Genomic DNA, 19716 nt, shown 5'->3' with positions numbered 1-19716 from the left:
GAGTTTGAGTCACAGTTTTTTTTTTTTAACAGTTCATAAGGTCCTACGACTTACAGTCTGGAAAATACAGTCTCCATTTTATTTCTATGTACAACAGTACCATATTTCATTACAGAATGATTCTCATTCTCACCTTCTCAGTAACATCTTCATACTCTTTCTCTGTGTCTTGGGCTTGTTGCTGAAGCCGCTGTGCCCCCTCAGTGCTGCCCCCATGTGCCTGGGGTGCATCCTGCACCAGACCCTGAGCCAGGTCCCTCAGGTAGACTACCTGAGGCTGGAGAGTCCTCAGGTTCTCCTGCTGACTCCTCAGGCGCTCCAAGCTCTTGGTGCTGCACGCCTGAATGCACGAGGATCAATTATTCCTCAGTGACTGTGACAGTACATTTAGAAGCACATGGATTTTAAAGTGACAGGCTAAAGACTATATCTCTGTACCTGAGGCCCAAGGGCTTCCTGGACTTCAAGTTGGTGCTTGGCAGCCTCAAGCCTCCTCTCCACAGCCTGTCTCCCATCTTCAAACTCCTTCAAGCGACCGGCCAGCTCCTCCAGCTGGGAAGTGCGACTGTGGAGTCTTTCCCCGAGTCCATCCAGCCTGTGATTTATCTGGGCCTTTTCATCTCGTACCTACAGTAAATCAGCAGAATACACACACATTCATCAACGGTAATGGGGATGCAATAAAACATTTAAAGTATGAATTCAGGAAATGACAGCATGTCTGAACCTGTTCGTCCCCAATGCAGCACTGCTCCAGCAGCTGATCAGCTGCAGCATTGAAGTTCTCCAGGAGGGGCTGTCGTCTCTCGAGGTCCAGTGTTAGACCTCGACCTTTCTGGATGGCTTCATCTAAGTCCGTGGAGTCCAGCGAAGGCAAGATCTCTTGATCCTTTGCTTCACACTTTGCTAACCACAGTCCCAGCTCTGCCTTGTGCTGCTGGTAGACTTCAGCTTTACTCAAAGTGGTCTTGAGTCTGCTCTCGCGATCCGAGATTCTCTGGTTAAGCCCCTCCCAGTCCTGTCGTAAGGTCGCCAGGCAGGACTGCAAACCAGTCCATTCGTCCTCGCCTGCAGGCAGCGTGGCAAGCAGCGAGGCTCCTTCAGCATGAATGATCTCATAGGAACCTCTCTGACTGGCAATCCTACGCTGGAACTCATCGATCTTGGCCAGTAATGAGCGAATGGCCTCTGGGTGGCAGGGCAGAGAGCCCGCGAGCAATTCTCCGGAATCTGCCTGGTTGTCCAGCCAGGAGCGCAGCTCGTCAAACATCTGCTGGAACTGTTGGGTAGACGACAGGGCAGCCTGGAGCTGAAACAGGCCATCAGCTGAAGGAAACAAAGCAAAAAGAAAATCAGAACCAACTACTGACACTGAAACAGGCTTTAGAACACAACAGGACAAACGAGACTTATTTCACTGGATTTGTGGACTACAGTAAAACAAAGACCATAACATTGAAATTAACCATCATTTCTGATCAGGGAATCAAATCCAGCACATCTCCACAAAATAAGCATGTTTAAGTAACACAAAACCACGTCTTAAATAAAGACCAGAAAACAATGACTTTATAAAAAATAAAAAGTTTTCAAAGATCAATCATAATCAACCACACCCACCAGCTCGCTCCTCCAGACTCCTCAGCGGCCCGCTGATGCACTCCAGCCGCTTGCTCAGCTCTTCCTTCAGGTAAGGTTCAGCCACAATAGCGCTTAGCTCTCGGCAAAGTCTCTCAGCCTCTGAAAGCTCCGCCTGCCGTCTCTCCAGCTCTGAGCGGATCTCACCAGTTTCCTGCAGGCGGCGTTTCAACGCCTCAGGCTGAGCACTCAGTGACGCCTGAGCATCTAGACGCTCACTCAGAGTGGATGCACTTGAGGAGAGATCTTTCAGTAATGCCTGGACCAGATAAGAACGTGTTGAGAAATTGTACATATGTTATCACTTACAATGCCTTTCTTATACATTAGTTGTGGGTTTTCATTTTCTAGTGAACTACTGAGCATATACTGTGACCTTTTGTTTTCTTTGAGAAGAAGGGAATGTCTGAGAACGTGAACCTTTCTACTGTTTGAAAATGAGCCAAGCACAGCAGTGTAAGTCTAATTAGCTAAACGTCCTTGAAGGGGAACGGTATGACCCTGTGAAACCAGATGCAGCAGCCGCTGTTTTGACTCTGTCGAGAAACCCATAATGTCTTATCTGTATGGAGACAGATTCTAAATGATTTATGCTTGTTTTTGCCCTCTTATCCGTTTGACAAAATAAAAGCTGGGAGGAGCGGACGAGTGGCAGAGAGAAGGTACTGAGTGTTCGAACAACTGTCTCTCTCCTCGCAGCGAGAAAGAATCACAGCTTCTCTTGTGGTTATTTTCTGTGTCTAATGTCTGGGTTGTCGCATGTTAGCAGGTTTAACCCTAACAGAACGGCAGCAGGTTAAAGAATTACACTGCCAAAGCTAAAAATACCATCTTAAATATATTTTAAACAAACAATTAACCCCACCTTTTACACGTGACGACCAACTGGTAGGTAATCACTTTGTTGTTGTTTCTTTTAGTGTCTTATAAGCCCATGTGGGCTGGGCACATGTGTGCATGACACTTAAATAAAATTATTCATTCATTCATATACTTCCTTAATACTTCCTTAATAATTCCTGTATTCTTAATGTAAATGAAAATGATTCCACATTAATGCCAAAATGTAAGTCCAGTGTTTGCAGAGGTCATCTTTCTAAAACTCATCCGTTCAGTCCCCAAATGAATCCATGCAGCCAACATGATATTCTCCAAACTTACAGTAGTTTATCATACCTGGTATCGCTCACTTGTTCCTTGGGCCTGGTCGATGTGGGTCAACCTCTGGGTCAGATGGGTTGTCAGGTCCTCCCACTGCTGGGAAATGGAGTCCAGCTCAGCTCGCACCTCCTCCAGGTCTTTGGGATCCTGGGTGGAGTCGATGGTTTGCAAGAGGATGCCCTCTGCAGACTGGATCAGTTGGTTGAACTGCGGCCGCCGCGTCTCAAACTCACGCAACATGAACTGGAACAAAATCAAAGTAAAAATTGATGTGCTTGGTCAAATAAAATGAGCTGCATGGTATAAATATGACACTTTTCGATGATCATAATGTGCGTTTGTGTTTTGCACACACCTGTACTTGTTGTTTCTGTGTGTTGAGCATGTTAGGGTCGATGCTAAGTGGGCCGAGCACGCTCATCATCAGCTCTTTCTCTCGTAGCCACGGGCCCAGCTGATTGGCTGCGGAGGCAAAGCTACCCAGCCTATCAGCACACATCTCCAGCTCTGTCTGCCGCTGCACTGCAGCCTGATTGGTCAGCTGCCATCGATCATCTGAGCAAAAAAAGGAGGAAGGAGAGAATTTTAAACACATTTGCACAATGTTTAAAGGGACTTAAAAGTTGAAAATACAGCAGGTCATTATATCGTTTTAATACTGTTGTTTGATTTTTTTTTTCCCCATTTAGAACCAAAAAGAAAAAGGCTGAAGTCACATCCTATGACAGCATCTATGACAGACGAAGCTGCGTGAAATGTCTGTAACAATGCAAAAATCAGAGCAATCACAAGTCAAAACGACATGAATAAAAGTTATGACCTTCAACCCAAAATTATAACTGAATTTTTCCCACGAGCACTCATTTCTGTACTCACATTATAAAAGAAATTCAAAGTGTCCTTCTTGGATTCCACCAATAAATGTTCCAGTATCGTTACCTCACAGGACAGCATTAAAAATATGAAGGTGAAGACTGAACAAATGGTTTTGACAGGAACACGTCCACTCTCTGCCTGGAACATATTTATTCTGTGTGTCACTGTCTCTTATAAAAAAAGTATAGATTCTGAGGCACTTTGTCACTTTTGTTTGAACTGATACCAAAGACGTATCATCAAATTCTTTAACAACTTTTGAGTTAATGCATCAATTTTCACCACGAGATGCTTTACTCCATCTCATATTCATTAAACAGGCCTCAGGAAGAATAACTGACGACACTGCAATTAAATTTTATGCTTTCCTGCACACAACATTCATGGGATGGCCTAAGACATGTTTCACAAACAGGTGTACATGTGATGTATGTGTGATTTGTGTGTCACATCTGCATCTTCATGTGTCATCCTGTTGACAGGCTATTTTCAATTGCCATGTTCCCTTTGTGTAATATTTTAGAATGTTGCAGTGCAGCACAATTTTTTTTTATTAAGTCATATGTTCTATAACACTGATGCTCAGCTTTTGCATTTTTGTCAGACATTTTAAAAAGCTGCTACATCTCATTCACAAGCAGCGCCAATCAAGCAGGACCCTCCAGTGGTGACAAATGAAGCCAATGCCACAGTGCAGAATCTGGAAATTTCTTAAACGGCCACTTGAGGCTGGCTCCAAAAGTGAGTCAATCCTCATGGAAGCCCATGTTAAAATGTCCAACTTTACATGAGAAATAAACATGTTTGTAGTTGTATAACCACAGTTCCTAAAATTTGAATAGAGAAGTTTTTTTTTTTAACTGTGAAATCCACAAATATGTTTAAGATTGGTACATAGATTGGTACAAAAACAGGTTTGGTCTCTCTAGCTTAACCTTCTGGAGTCGCTTTCCTACATTTTATCATGTTTTTTTTTTTAATATTTGCATTCGCATTTGCATTAATTTATACAAATGGTTTGTTAAACATATTTGTGGATTTCACAGTTAAAAAAAAACTTCTCTATTCAAATTTTAGGAACTGTGGTTATACAACTAAATACTAGTTTAGTGATTCAGAGGATTGTTAAAAAAGCAGTTTGAACATAATAGTTTTGAGTTTGTAGCGTCAACAGCAGATGCTACTATTATTGTGAATGCCCCCTTTTCTACTTTTTTTTTTAACTAATAGCCCAATTTCATAGCCTTAAGAGTGTGCATATCATGAATGCTTGGTCTTGTTGGATTTGTGAGAATCTACTGAATCTACTAGTACCTTGTTTCCCATGTAACAATAAGAAATATACTCAAAACCTGGATTAATCTTTTAATCACAATGCACTACTATTATTCTGAACACTACTGTAGGTGAGGTTGTGCTAAAAACAATGATACCAAACAAGGCAAAGTAAAAAGTTTTTTAAAGATAAATTATGAAGGTAAAACCAAATAGGATTAAGCTTCAAAACCCCTCCATCAAACCTAAAGGAGACATCACGGAGGGTTTGTCCAGTATACATATAATCTGCGGTGTCAATATATCACTTCAAACACAGACTAAACGTTTAGTCATCAAAATGACATGAAGCAACAGAGGCTGAACAGGATACAGAAACATCAAAGCTAAAACATCAACCTGTGAGTAATAGTTTTTATAGTTTAAGACTCTTTATTCACTCCTAACACGCACCTATTTCCTGAAGCTGCTGTCTCCATGTGTCTGCTTCAAGAGAATCTGGATTATCAGCAATTAGCTTCCCCAATGTGCTCTTCAGTTCCTCCACTTTCCCCGAATACTTGGCCAGCTCCGACAGCAGAGCCTGAAGGTGGGACAGGAGAAGTTTGGAACAGGTGGATGTGACAGAGTACGGACTCAAACTGGTTTATTCAAACAGTAACCATGTAGGTGAACTCAGTGATTATGTTACACGCTTCTCCATGGATCCACACTGAAATTACAACATGTGGAGCCTCTGCACTATGGAGTGGAAGGTAATGCTGGAACAGTAGCAGCTCAAAATAGAGAGCACGGTCTACACATGAGGTATGGTTTGTATTAAGCTACCCTCAGTCATTTGAAAATATCTTATGTGGTGACATCCACATGAGACACCGGAGCACAAAGATACTAATCAGTACGACAGAGAAACACAAGAGAACATGTTCCCTGTATGTAGATTTATGTACTACAGCAATGTGATGTCACACAGATGCCAAGTGACATCATACTAATGTTCTGCTGACTGTGTATGTGATGTTGATACATAAAAACTGTAATGAAGGCAGGTGATCTTTAAGAAAACTGCTTGTGTCAAAGATGACAGGGGCAGGATGGATCCTGTACCTTGTTCTCCTGGGCCTGGGCCCGAACCACCTCTGGTCTAGAGGGGGAGGCAGTTTGACCTTGTTTCAGGCTGTGCTCTCGGTCTGTCAGCCACCTCCTCAGCTCCTCAGCCCCGTGTAGGGCCTTCTGCCTCATCTCTAGCGACGCTTGCTGCTGGCCATCACGCTCCTTAAGCTCCTCACCCAGCGTTTCGTATAAACTATTCACGTCAGACACAGCGACCTGGAGCTCTGTCAGGTCTGGTGGAGACCCCAAAAGAAGACAGGTGTTTAGAAAGCAGCATGATGGAGGTGAGATGGAAAGCAGAAAAACAGCACAAAGAAAAGAGAGGATTCAGTGGGTGTGTTTAAATTCTCAGCTGCTTTCAGAATTTCAGGTAAACTTTGAAGAAAACTAGAATTTATTTCATGACATATGAGCATGTAGATCTAAAACCCCTCGGGGGGGGGGGTTGGAGTTCAGTTCAGTCTCAGGCAGGTTTTGTTCGTTTTGGTGATGTGTGTTTCAGATCCAACCAAGCTTTCGGTGAGGCGGTTTGCTGAGAAACAGACAAAAGAAGCACTCACCTTTACATGTGTGGATGCCGTTAACACTGCCGGAAGCAACCGAGCCGTTGATGTGATGAGCACCTGGGAACGAGACATGGGTCACAACAATCTAACACAAAATTAAACAACCAGCCGGCACCAGTGATGGAATGAAAGCGCGATAATTCTCCTGGTCAACAATCGGATATAAACTCTGAATACTCAAACAGTCCAGTGTGAACAGATCAATGGGAAAATAAGGATGTTCAAAGTAATTGGAACACAAAAACAGAAATAAAAGCATGAAAAAAATTAACTTGATATTTTAAAATCTTACTGATCACATTCAGTTTGTTAGCCATTTACAACAAGGACCAATGAACTGCTAGAAGACTAATTTTAATTTTGTACAAATTTTACGCACACAGTTTGTGGTTCTGCAATAATTTCTACTTTAAGGCTTTCTTCTGCTTTTCAAAACATCAAAACAACAGTGTTCAGTTAATCTGCTATAACGGAAATGTGTTTGAGAGCGGTATGTTCTGATCAAAAATCACTTCTTCCTTGTTTGCATAATTTATTTTCACTTCTGTATTTCTTTTCAGGTCATATATACACAGTATACATGGGTAAAATACGTTTTGAACACTAGGGGTCGACCAATATAGATTTTTAAGGGGCCGATACAGAAAATCGACAAGGTTTGGACGCTGAGAGATATTTAAGGCAGATATGCATGTCTTTTTCCTGGTTCTCTCCCTCAGCCCCAACCAGTCCCAGCAGAAGACTGCCCCTCCCTGAGCCTGGTTCTGCTGGAGGTTTCTTCCTGTTAAAAGGGAGTTTTTCCTTCCCACTGTAGCCAAGTGCTTGCTCACAGGGGGTCGTTTTGACCGTTGGGGTTTTACATAATTATTGTATGGCCTTGCCTTACAATATAAAGCGCCTTGGGGCAACTGTTTGTTGTGATTTGGCGCTATATAAAAAAATTGATTGATTGATTGATATTTGCCTACAGTAAAAAGTGACAAAAAGGTGACAAAATTTAATATAACACACTATTAACACAAAACTTTCTCTTGAGACATTTAATTCATAAAACCTTTCAATATGACATTACACAAAAAGTGCAAGAGCTATAAATAACATTATTATGAAATTGAACAAATAAACACAGCTGGCACTGCTCCAGTCTGCACACCACTAGTTTCTTTTATGCCAGTCTATGGGACAGTAGCCTTTAGCACTGAGGCTGAAATTGTGACGTCTAACAAATGAAGCAGTGTTGTGGGTGGGGCTTTGTTACAAACAAAAAGAAGCAATTCATATTTCAAGAGTGGCATGTGCTAACAGCCCCTCGGTGCCTGAAGTAAGGGGCCATTTGTTCCATATGATGGGCCCTTCACACACACATCAATGAGCCTATGTAAAGCAGAATAAATTAAAGTAATTCAAGATTTGTAATATTTTGTAATCTACTCTAAGAGACAACGTGAAACAATTTAACTTAAATATGATGAAATTTCATATTTCTTATATTTCCATGCCATTTTGGTATGTGTAGGTCATAAATAACATTTAAAATGTTAAAAAACAATATTTGATGGACGCAGCATTTGTTCCCTTCTTCAAAACTGACATGTAGCTTTAATTTAGTGAGGCAAAGCTGTATCAGGGAGCGTTTTTCTATCATCTTGCCACTTTTTTCTTTCAACATTTTTGAGTGGGATAGTACAACCCCTGGCAAAAATTATGGAATCACCGGCCTCAGAGGATGTTCATTCAGTTGTTTCATTTTGTAGAAAAAAAGCAGATCACAGACATGACACAAAACTAAAGTCATTTCAAATGGCAACTTTCTGGCTTTAAGAAACACTAAGAAATCAGGAAAAAAAAACTGTGGCGGTCAGTAACGGTTACTTTTTCAGACAAAGCAGAGGGAAAAAAAATATGGAATCACTCAATTCTGAGGAAAAAATTATGGAATCATGAAAAACAAAAGAACGCTCCAACACATCACTAGTATTTTGTTGCACCACCTCTGGCTTGCAGTCTCTGAGGCATGGACTTAAATGAGTGACAAATAGTACTCTTCATCAATCTGGCTCCAACTTTCTCTGATTGCTGTTGCCAGATCAGCTTTGCAGGTTGGAGCCTTGTCATGGACCATTTTCTTCAACTTCCACCAAAGATTTTCAATTGGATTAAGATCCGGACTATTTACAGGCCATGACATTGACCCTATGTGTCTTTCTGCAAGGAATGTTTTCGCTCTATGGCAAGATGCATTATCATCTTGAAAAATGATTTCATCATCCCCAAACATCCTTTCAATTGATGGGATAAGAAAAGTGTCCAAAATATCAACGTAAACTTGTGCATTTATTGATGATGTAATGACAGCCATCTCCCCAGTGCCTTTACCTGACATGCAGCCCCATATCATCAATGACTGAGGAAATTTACAAGTTCTCTTCAGGCAGTCATCTTTATAAATCTCATTGGAACGGCACCAAACAAAAGTTCCAGCATCATCACCTTGCCCAATGCAGATTCGAGATTCATCACTGAATATGACTTTCATCCAGTCATCCACAGTCCACGATTGCTTTTCCTTAGCCCATTGTAACCTTGTTTTTTTCTGTTTAGGTGTTAATGATGGCTTTCGTTTAGCTTTTCTGTATGTAAATCCCATTTCCTTTAGGCGGTTTCTTAAAGTTCGGTCACAGACGTTGACTCCAGTTTCCTCCCATTCGTTCATTTGTTTTGTTGTGCATTTTTGATTTTTGAGACATATTGCTTTAAGTTTTGACGCTTTGATGTCTTCCTTGGTCTACCAGTATGTTTGCCTTTAACAACGTTCCCATGTTTGTATTTGGTCCAGAGTTTAGACACAGCTGACTGAACAACCAACATCTTTTGCAACATTGCGTGATGATTTACCCACTTTTAAGAGTTTGATAATCCTCTCCTTTGTTTCAATTGACATCTCTCGTGTTGGAGTCATGATTCATGTCAGTCCACTTGGTGCAACAGCTCTCCAAGGTGTCATCACTCCTTTTTAGATGCAGACTAACGAGCAGATCTGATTTGATGCAGGTGTTAGTTTTGGGGATGAAAATTTACAGGGTGATTCCATAATTTATTCCTCAGAATTGAGTGATTCCATATTTTTTCCCTGTGCTTGGTCTAAAAAAGTAACCGTTACTGACTGCCACAATTTTTTTTCCTGATTTCTTATAGTGTTTCTTAAAGCCAGAAAGTTGCCATTTGAAATGACTTTAGTTTTGTGTCATGTCTGTGATCTGCTTTTTTTCTACAAAATTAAACAACTGAATGAACATCCTCCGAGGCCGGTGATTCCATAATTTTTGCCAGGGGTTGTATTACTTTTTTTTTAACAATATAACCTCTTTAATAATGGTCATATTTAAACAACAGGGGAGGTGATGGTCTAGTGGTTAAGGTGTTGGGCTTGAGTCCAGAAGCTCATGGGTTCAAATCCCCGCCTGACTGGAAAATCACTCAGGGCAAGGCCTTTAATCCCCTATTGCTCCCGGTGTGTAGTGAGCGCCTTGTATGGCAGCACCCTGACATCAGGGTGAATGTGAGGCATAATTGTAAGTGCTTTGAGCGTCTGATGCAGATGGAAAAGCGCTATATAAATGCAGTCCATTTAATAAGACTGGACTAATTTCCATATAAACCTGCTCTTTAAATGGTGTCACCTGGATGAAATCTTTCTGAATCATAGTTTTTGACAAGCCTCTTTCACAAAGTGAGGCTGTGAGGTAAAGATGATTGTTAAAGATAGTTAAGTTGTTCCGCTACTTTAACAAGTCTCTAGTGCTAAAGTCTGTGTGTTGTTTACAAATGGTCATGTGTTCGTTTGGAAAGAGTTAACAGTTTATAAACACTTCCATGAAAACTTAAATTTTGTTTTCATATGAATGCATGAACTCCCCTCCTCCTCCTCTCTCACTCTTCCCCCTCCCCAGTCCCCTCTACTCTTATCCCTCTCCTGTCCTTGATTCAAACATCATTCAACCGGTATATTATCAGTCAACCACTATTGAATACATCCCCATTGTTCTCAGTAAATATATTATTTCAGCAGTGGAGTATTGCATGGTGAGTGTGCATACGGGCCATGGTGAATGATGCAATACTTATTGTTTACTTTGAAACAATTGTACCTGTTAATGCACCTGATAATTCTTTTCAGTCCTCTGTCAGAAATATTGCGAGAAGCACCTGGTTGTGGTGGGTTTATAGTGAAATCATGTTCTTCCCACTTCTGGATTATGGCCCAAACAGTCCTCACCGGAGTACTCAAAAGTTCAGAAATCCTTCTGTAACCAATGCCATTGTTAATGCCTTATTGTTACCATTTGGTAACAATAAGGTTGCAAAGATCCTGAGAGACCTCTTATCCATCATGAAATGTTTCTTGTGTGACACCTTTGTATTGGCCATCAGTGGGGCCTGAAACAGCTGATATTAATTTGCACTGACAAAGGGCAGGATTACTTTCTAATTACTGACAGATTTCAGATGGTGTCTTAGCATTCCATGCTTTTTTGCACCTCCCTTTCTTCAGGTGTTCAATACTTTTTCCACTGTTATTTCACATTACACATAACTTAAGTTATGGACATCTATGGTTTGATTGCTTTTATGTGTGGATTACTTGAGATGTTACAGACATGGGAAAAATTTCATGTCAATAGTGCCTTTAGAAATATAATCACTAAAGAAAAATGGTGACGTGTTCAATACTTACTTTACCCGCTCTGTGTGTGTGTGTTTGCTTGCGCGCGCACACACACACACACACGTGTTGCCTGTGGGGATTCACGGACCATAGATTAGGTAGTGTTTATAAAATAGGTAACGGACATTTTTCAAGGGTGGTAGTAAATTAAGCAATGAGTTGGAATGGCGCATGTAAAATGTTTTTTGAACCTCAGACTAACAATTTTTAGAACCTTAGACCTCAACAATTTTTAGAAGAGGAACTCAACCCTTTTATTTATTAGTTATGTAATATTTAATGTTAATTTACTGTCTTAACGTATTTTTAAATTGCTTAGGTTGCTGTTTTATATACACACTATTATTATTATTATTATTACTTCTATTTTGTCATTTGATTTTTAAATCGACCACAATGGAAATAAGTGTTTTCACTTTCTTGTGTCATCCATGAATTTTGAATGTATTTACAATTATATGCACTTACACTCATGCTTTTAATATAAAGATGATTTACTGCCACCAACTGGAAAGGCGTGAAAGTCCAAAATGTTAGTTAACAATGGTAGCTAATATTTGTAGCTTCTCCAAAACTATTAGTGCTATCAGCATTCTGTTTTGGCAATGTTCATCTTAGACCCAAAATACATTAGCATACCAAACAGCAAATGTCAGCTGTGATCTGTTTGTCCCTGATCAAAGTTGCATGCAGACACAGCTGTTTGTCTTTACCGCATGCAGGTGCTTCTAATTTTAGGCACAAACAGGGTGCAGATCACACACAAGACACATTTAACTCATGGTGTCAGCAACATGAGACTTAACTCACTCATGGTTATGACAACATAACTTAACTGAAGTGACTAAACTAATTGAACAAAATCACAATAACTCAATAACACTAACAACACTGTTAAACATGAACCACAATAACATTTAAAACTCCAAACTCCCATGGTGCATTGCAGCACAACATCCACTGTTTATTGGTTAGCTAAAATAGCTAATTTCTCAAAAAATATTAGTCCTATCAACTTCCCATTTTTTGCAGCGTTTGTCCTTGACTCAAAATACATAAGCATACCAAACGGCAAATGCCAACTCTCCCTGGTTTTTGCGTAGTCGAAGCTGTACACGCGCGAAGCTGTACACACACACACACACACCTTTGGTAGCAGTTTCCCCATTTGCATTATCTGTGAAATCTCACCGTGATTTATTTTTATTAATGGCTTTTGTGGAGATAATTTTTAAAGTGGGAGTGGGGGGGTGATGGGCTCTGGCGTTACCGGTTTTTGTCTGTGGGGTGGTGATGTCAATGATGATGGACTCCAGCTTCGAGCCCATCCTATTCAGCTCTTGTACTCTGGATCCTTGTGACTCCCAGTCATTCAACAACTCCTGAATGCATAAAAAACAGTTCATTCAAATGTTGCACTTCAGTAGAGTCACTGGATTCAAACAGAACATTTTATTTTCAAAAGTGTCACTGTGTTTTTATTTTTTTGTAAAACTACTCATTTCAGTTTTGTCACCGTGAGCTGCTGTACTCTTCTCTGCAGGCCTTCAGTGTCAATGTTGGCTTCTTTGGGAGGCAGCTGATCCTGCGCTGTCTGCAGCCACCTGAGGAGGGAGCCAGAGAGACCACGGAACTGCAGCAGCTGCTGCTCGCAGACCTGGACGGCAGAAATCCTGCATGATAAAAACAAATGGAAAGAAGAGAGCAGTGTCCAGAAAGAAGACGAGGGAAAGAGAGAGGTTAAAAAATAAAATAAAATCACGTTTTAATATTTTCAACAGAAACTCACTTTTAAAATTTATATCAAGGCAATATTAAAGCTCCAAGGCCGCAGGAACTAAGACCAATGTCTCCAGCTACAGCTGGCAAAACGGAGATGACTCAGAGAAAACAGCCCCGAGTAGTTAAGTGGCATGTAATCGTATCATTATCACGACGCTATTTTCTCCCTTTGGGAGTCCAGGTTTATCCGAACAAGCTGTTTATAGAACGGACAACGAACCGTGCCTGCTATAATTTCATTAGCAGCCATGCCTGCTGACCAGTCACGCAAAAAGTACACAGTCACACACAAACAGAACTAGTTTTAGGACTTGCAATGACATCAAAGTGATAATCCAATAGTAAGACCCTTCAGCTGCTCCTCTGTACCCCACCCCCTCCTATCCTATCCGGATTAATTTACCTGCCCTGGAATGATGAGTGCTGGAATGACAATACCAAGTTTAACGATGACTTTGTAGAAAGGTTGAGAAAAATACCACATTAACTATTTAGGGATCACAGCCATTTTTTAATTGACTTTTAGCAATAGCTTTGAATCTAGTGCCCCCTAGTGTAGCTTATCAAGAACTGTGCAACTGACAAGAACTGGTTTAAAGAGGCTGCTAAAATATGACATGTACAAGATTTAAACACTCAAAATTCAGGAAAGCTGTCACAACTCAAAATACTATATAATAATCCTCAGCGATATTAGACATAGATCATCACAAACTGAGATTAGACATAATGTTGCTATTAAACAAGAACACAAAATGTATGGTGCAGCAGATAGGTGAAATGATTATCCATTTTGTGACTAAAGCATGAAATTTGGCACACATATTTGCTTATTTTCCAATGTGGTGGTATCCTGGAACTGACCTCTAATGAAATACAGGGGTCAATGAAGAATTATACAGGGGTCAAAATTTTAAAATGTTCCAATCATAAGGAATACCATATTTGTCTGATCATAATCTCAAAAAGGTAAAGTTTGGACTATGACTGAATGTTATGGAGTTACAGAGTAAAAACAGCAAAAAATGATGACAAAAGGTCAATTGCACCAATTTTGGCAATAAGGTGATGCAAATTATTGGTTGAGCCAATAGGACTAATAAATGGAATAGGTTTGACTGTGTTGAATGTTTGGTCTCCAAAGTAAAGGTCAAACAAGGTTGACATCCATTGGATTCTATATGTTACTCCATAATATGCTACTAAGCATGACAGATGGTGCAAAGTATTCCTTTTTTAAACCCTATTAACTCAACCAATAATTTGCATCAGTTTTTTTTTTAACCAAAATTGTAAGCAACTTTAACTTTTGACCCCTGTACAAACTGAAATTAACCTTTGTCACCATATTTTCAGTTTTGAACACCTACATCCATAACATTCAGTCATACAGTTCAAACTATGCCATTTTAGAATCTTTATGATAAGACAAATATATGGTATACCTTTCAATATGATTGGAACATTTTAAAATTTTGACCCCTGTGTAATTCTTCATTGATCCCTGTAGGTCATTAGAGGTCAGCTCCAGGATGCCTTCACATCTGGAAAAAACCATTAGCTTATGAAATTTTAGCTAAGCTGCACCACTAGTATTGAATGTGTGATCAAAGTTACTGAACTGATGACTGCACTTTATCCGTTACCTTTCATTAACGCTGGTTTGCAGTTGCGTGAAGTCATCAGACACGCTTCTGATGTTATCCAACAGCGTTTGACCACTGGTGAAAGCGTGTGATTGGCTGAGCTCAGTGCCAAGGCTGCAGAAGGACTTCAGCTGTCCACTTTCCTGCTCCAGCTCTGATCTCACCTCCTGGATAAAAAGAGGCACAATGTTTTTCTCAGTTTAGATTCTACGACTTCTCTGGAAATGAATGAAGTTAAACATCAAAGCTGAACTTTCTGTCAGGAGGTTTACGTGAACTGAGAACAATTCAATCCCAACTGAGAAGATACACACAGACAGGAAGCCAAAGTACAGTGAAGTCCATAAGTATTTTTTTTTTTTTGTGGATTTGCCTACAAGCGCAAATGGAGTTAAAATTAAACAACCAAGACGTGCTTCAAGTGTCGACTTTCAGCTTTAAGAAAAATACCACATCACAGCCATTTTTATAGACAGTCCCTCCACTTTTAGAGGCCATATGTAACTCGACAAACTAAATATATAATCATACTGTTCATATAAATCATCACTTTTATAGCTGGTTTTCTTGATACAAGTCAGGCAATGAACACATGAATGTCATCAGTTTGATGGTTTTATTTCAACTCCATTTTGATGGTGTGTAAAATCACAAAAACTGACACCACTGTTTAAATGCTTGTGGACTTAAATGTACAAAACAGTTTCGAAACAGCTGTAAATGGGTGAAAGATTGAAAACTGGCAGTTTGGGTTTTTCTGGTAAAAGTGTAAGTTGGGGCTTTATTTATTGGTCTTGATGTAATTTTACACAGTGTGCCAACACAATGACACTTTTCTATATCCACAGATGTCAACAATGACTTACAACATGTTTATGGTGAAAAACTGTAACCGGATTAAAACAAACACCAATTGGTGTATAAGTTTTTAAAGGATATGTCATAAAAAAGACCAAATTTATTCATATTAATCCGTCATTAATCACACTGCAGTTAATTTTATAAATCTCTACAACAGGATCAAGTCTGATTAAAAGACTTATATAAATGTGATAGTCCAACTGACCTCGACGGTCTGCCTGTAGTCCTGCACACTGCGGTCAGGCTGCCCCAGCGGACTCAGAGCCTTCAGCCTGCTCTGGGTGAAGACCTGGAGGTCTGCCCCCAGCCGCTCATAGCTCTCCAGCCTAGGCAACAACCTTTTGTGCTCTGCTTCCATTGCAGACTGCTTGGCCTGAGCAGCTGCGTAGCGCTGGGTCAGTTCATCTAGCGCACGCTGGAGGCCAGACGCTGTGGAGGCATCGGAGCTCTGAAGGAGTCTGGAAATGGAGTCGCGTGTAGCGTCCACGCTGCCCTGCCGAGAAAGCAGCTCCTGCCGAAGTTTCTACAGTAAAACCAAAGTGTTGAGATTCATATGGAACAACAGCTGGAAGGTTTCATTCATGTTCACCTCCCACTTGATTTTGGAGACAATGTGGACTTCTTGGGTTCTATTCCTACCTGGTTCTGTTCTATTCCTACCTGGTTCTGAGTGAGAGCATGTTGTAGAGCCTGTGTGTTGGGCTCCACAGGTTCAGGATTGAGAACCAGAGAATCCAGCCAGCTAAGCAGGGCCTTCAGGCCCTCCTGGACACTGACAGACTGCGCCACAGCCGTCTGCAGCTGCTCAGCCCGATCAGACACAGATGCAGAAAGCGAGCCGAACCTCTTCTCTAAACCATCTGCAACGAATGATGAGTGCAAAAATAAAAACATTTTCCATCAAGAGACACAGGAACATTTTTACTACATTGTTTGGATGACGAGGTTCTGACGCCCAAATTTTTCAGTTTTCTATTAATTCTGCCCTTCTTTGAATTTAATATTTGTATTTTTAACTCCATCAAACTCACTCATGTAAGAAGCAGATGAATTTTTAGAGTAAATTAAACTGAAACTGAAATGAAAACATGAACAGATGTCTACCTGCAGCACACAGGATGTCAACTGCTTTCAGGGAAGGAGATTCTTCAGCGCTGACCAGATCTTTGCCTCCTTGCTTCACCTTCTCCAGCTGCACTGAACGCTCCGCCAGCTCGTCCTGAAGCAGCTGCACAGTGATGTCATTTTTAGACTCTAAAAGGAACTAAATTCCCTGCCCCCCCCCAAAAAAAGAAATCTGTAGACATTGTTTATATTTTCATAAGTACTGTTTTAAAGACAACTTTCCACCTGATTTGGCTCAAAGCACAAAATGATAGACACCAGGCCTTAATCAACCGTTATCCACTCTTCTCTCATGTTACCAGCGGTCCTTTTATTTAAAAAAAAATAAACACTCAAATGGAGTAGTAGTGCATGCAGGCCTCATGTCATTCCACCCCTGAAAAAAAATATCTCAAAGAGTTTTGATCCACTTTGGATGAAACGTGTTGGCCGGACTGAGGGTCAACCAAGGATGAAGTGCTCTGACTCAAAAAAAATAAATTAATTAAAAGTCAAGGCCACAAGCCAAGGTCAAACTCTGAGCCCAATGCTGATATACAGGGAATAAGTAGTATGGCTATTCCAAGGAACTGGTTATAGATACACCTCAGGGTGGTATTAAACACCAATATGAAGTCATAGTGGTCACATGACCTTTGACCTAGTCATAGGTCAAACTAACTAATAAATTCACTCACTCATCACTTACTTCAAGCAAGGGTCGTGGGGAGCTGGAGACTATCCCAGCAGTCGGAGGGCGTGAGGCGGGGTACACCCTGGACAGGACGCCAGTCTGTCACAGGGTCACATACAGACAAACAAACACCTACGGACAATTTAAAGTTTCCAATCTACCTAACCTAACATCTTTGGATGCGAGAGGAGGCTGGCGCACCCAGCGAGAACCCACACAGACACGGGGAGAACATGCAAACTCCACACAGAAAGGCCAAAGGTGGGAATGATTCCATGACCTTCTTGCTGTGAGGCGCCAGTGCTAACCACTAATCCACCGTGCTGCCCCAACTAACAAACCATTAACATGGTGGACGGTTCATCTGTTGTGGACAGAACTGATCAAATGTTCAGGCCGCTCAGACAGTATGTCTCACTGAATCATGAAGAAATCATTTGAAGAATTGGGTGTCCAACACGTATGGTGCAGTGTTCTGGTTTTACCTGCACTTGTCTCAGTGTGTTCTGCAGGTTCTCTGGGTCTGTCTCCACAGTGGGCTTAGTTATGCTTTGGTTCTGTTCCTGAGTGCTGAGCCACGAATGTAGGGACACAACTTCATCCTGGTATTGCTGGTACCTCTCCAACAGGCCCAACAAACGGCTACCCAACTCTGCTGACTGCACACATCCACAAATACATCAGGTTTATTTTTGTACCCATTATTTTAGAATCCTACAGATTAGTTAGTTTATTAGTGGTAGTTAGATTATTTAGTGGATAATAAACCAACCAGAGCATTTCCAGGGTGCCTCACCTTCGTGTGCAGGGTGGTGTATCTGTGGTTAGCGTCCTGCAGCTGGTCAGTTACCAGCTCTTTGGTGCTGTCCAAAGCCGGGTCTGAACCCCTGACATGTTCCAGAGCTCCTTGGACAGAGTCCAGAACCTTCTGTCCAGAGATAGATACAAAGCGCAGGTCCGCTTTGTGGCAAATCACATCTTCTGCAAGCTGGAAACACGGACACACGTTACAGCTTCAGGAGGAAATAAAGGACTTAGGTACACTGACTGAAAACCTAGAACCAGACGTTTAAGAACATAACTCACTTTAGTTTATCACCAGATTTAAAAAGACAATATTTTAGAGGGATGTATTTTTGCTCTGGATTAAACATGATCATAATGTTTAAACATTATGATCATTTCCTGCACTGATCCCAGAATGAAGGTGTCCTGGAGGCTTTTCACCAAATTCCAACCACACCAAATAATCCCATTATGAAAGGTCACAGGTAAACAATCTGGATAAGTATCAATCTATAACAAAGAAAGAAAGGCGGAAAAAAAAATCCTGGCATTTTGCTCCGCTTTACTTTGTGTACCTGTCTGTGTTGATCAAGTCTTCCCTTCAGGCCTTGTGCATCAGTTTCTCCTTCGGCCAGCGAGTGGAGATCCTTCTCACTCTGATCCAGCCAGAAACACAGGTTTCCATGTTCCTGGAGGAACTTCATCAGCTCATCCTTCAGAGCCTCAGACTTTCTCAAAGAGCCCTAAAAAAGAATTAGAAGACAACAGCACAAAAATTAATCTACCTGCAGAATGTGAAGAAACAGAATGTGACCTTTTGACGTCTTAAAATAAGTCAAGGCTAGCCATAAGCAACAAAGTAAGTTTTAAAATACAGTTAGTCATTTATATCCAGTCAGTTAAGAGAAGAGGACCTCAATCCATTTGTTATTAATGTGAATTTTAGTTCAAATGTTTACCCCATCCTCTAGTCAATTGTTTATGTAGTCCTAATTTCATGCTGGATTTGTTGTGTGTACATATCTTTAGGTATACAGTTGCTATTTATATGAATTAGTAAAATGTTATTGTCATCTTTATAATTTGCACTCATTTAATTGGTAACCCAGTGCAAACCACACACACACACACATATACACACACACACACATACACACACACACACACACACACACACACACATACACACACACACACACACACACATACATATATACACATACACACACACACACACACACACATACATATATACACATACACACACACACACACACACACATACATATATACACATACACACACACACACACACACACATACATATATACACATACACACACACACACACACACATACATATATACACATACACACACACACACACATACATATATACACATACACACACACACACACACACATACATATATACACATACACACACACACACACACACATACATATATACACATACACACACACACA

The 19716-nt window shown here is 40.7% G+C and overlaps 1 protein-coding gene across 28 annotated transcripts in view; it reads right to left on the bottom strand.

Annotated features, from left to right (window-relative positions):
* Nucleotides 1-19716, bottom strand: part of macf1a (microtubule actin crosslinking factor 1a) — a 431888-nt gene that overhangs the window by 128679 nt on the left and 283493 nt on the right. For all 28 annotated transcript variants that reach the window (XM_034161160.1, XM_034161171.1, XM_034161172.1 and 25 more), the window contains 18 exons: nt 18804-18971; nt 18239-18430; nt 17928-18101; nt 16749-16872; nt 16305-16504; nt 15850-16167; nt 14784-14950; nt 12872-13028; nt 12626-12737; nt 6624-6686; nt 6058-6296; nt 5404-5533; nt 3155-3354; nt 2815-3042; nt 1621-1897; nt 728-1326; nt 439-627; nt 134-340 (listed from right to left, as the gene is read on the bottom strand). In XM_034161160.1, the coding sequence (XP_034017051.1) occupies nt 134-340; nt 439-627; nt 728-1326; nt 1621-1897; nt 2815-3042; nt 3155-3354; nt 5404-5533; nt 6058-6296; nt 6624-6686; nt 12626-12737; nt 12872-13028; nt 14784-14950; nt 15850-16167; nt 16305-16504; nt 16749-16872; nt 17928-18101; nt 18239-18430; nt 18804-18971 (3744 nt within the window). The remainder of the gene's footprint in view (nt 1-133; nt 341-438; nt 628-727; nt 1327-1620; nt 1898-2814; nt 3043-3154; nt 3355-5403; nt 5534-6057; nt 6297-6623; nt 6687-12625; nt 12738-12871; nt 13029-14783; nt 14951-15849; nt 16168-16304; nt 16505-16748; nt 16873-17927; nt 18102-18238; nt 18431-18803; nt 18972-19716) is intronic.

The sequence above is a fragment of the Thalassophryne amazonica genome, chromosome 20 (assembly GCF_902500255.1).
Source record: "Thalassophryne amazonica chromosome 20, fThaAma1.1, whole genome shotgun sequence".
Lineage (NCBI taxonomy): Eukaryota > Metazoa > Chordata > Actinopteri > Batrachoidiformes > Batrachoididae > Thalassophryne > Thalassophryne amazonica.
Note: the sequence above shows the minus strand (reverse complement) of the source record. Positions and strands in the feature narration are given on the sequence as shown.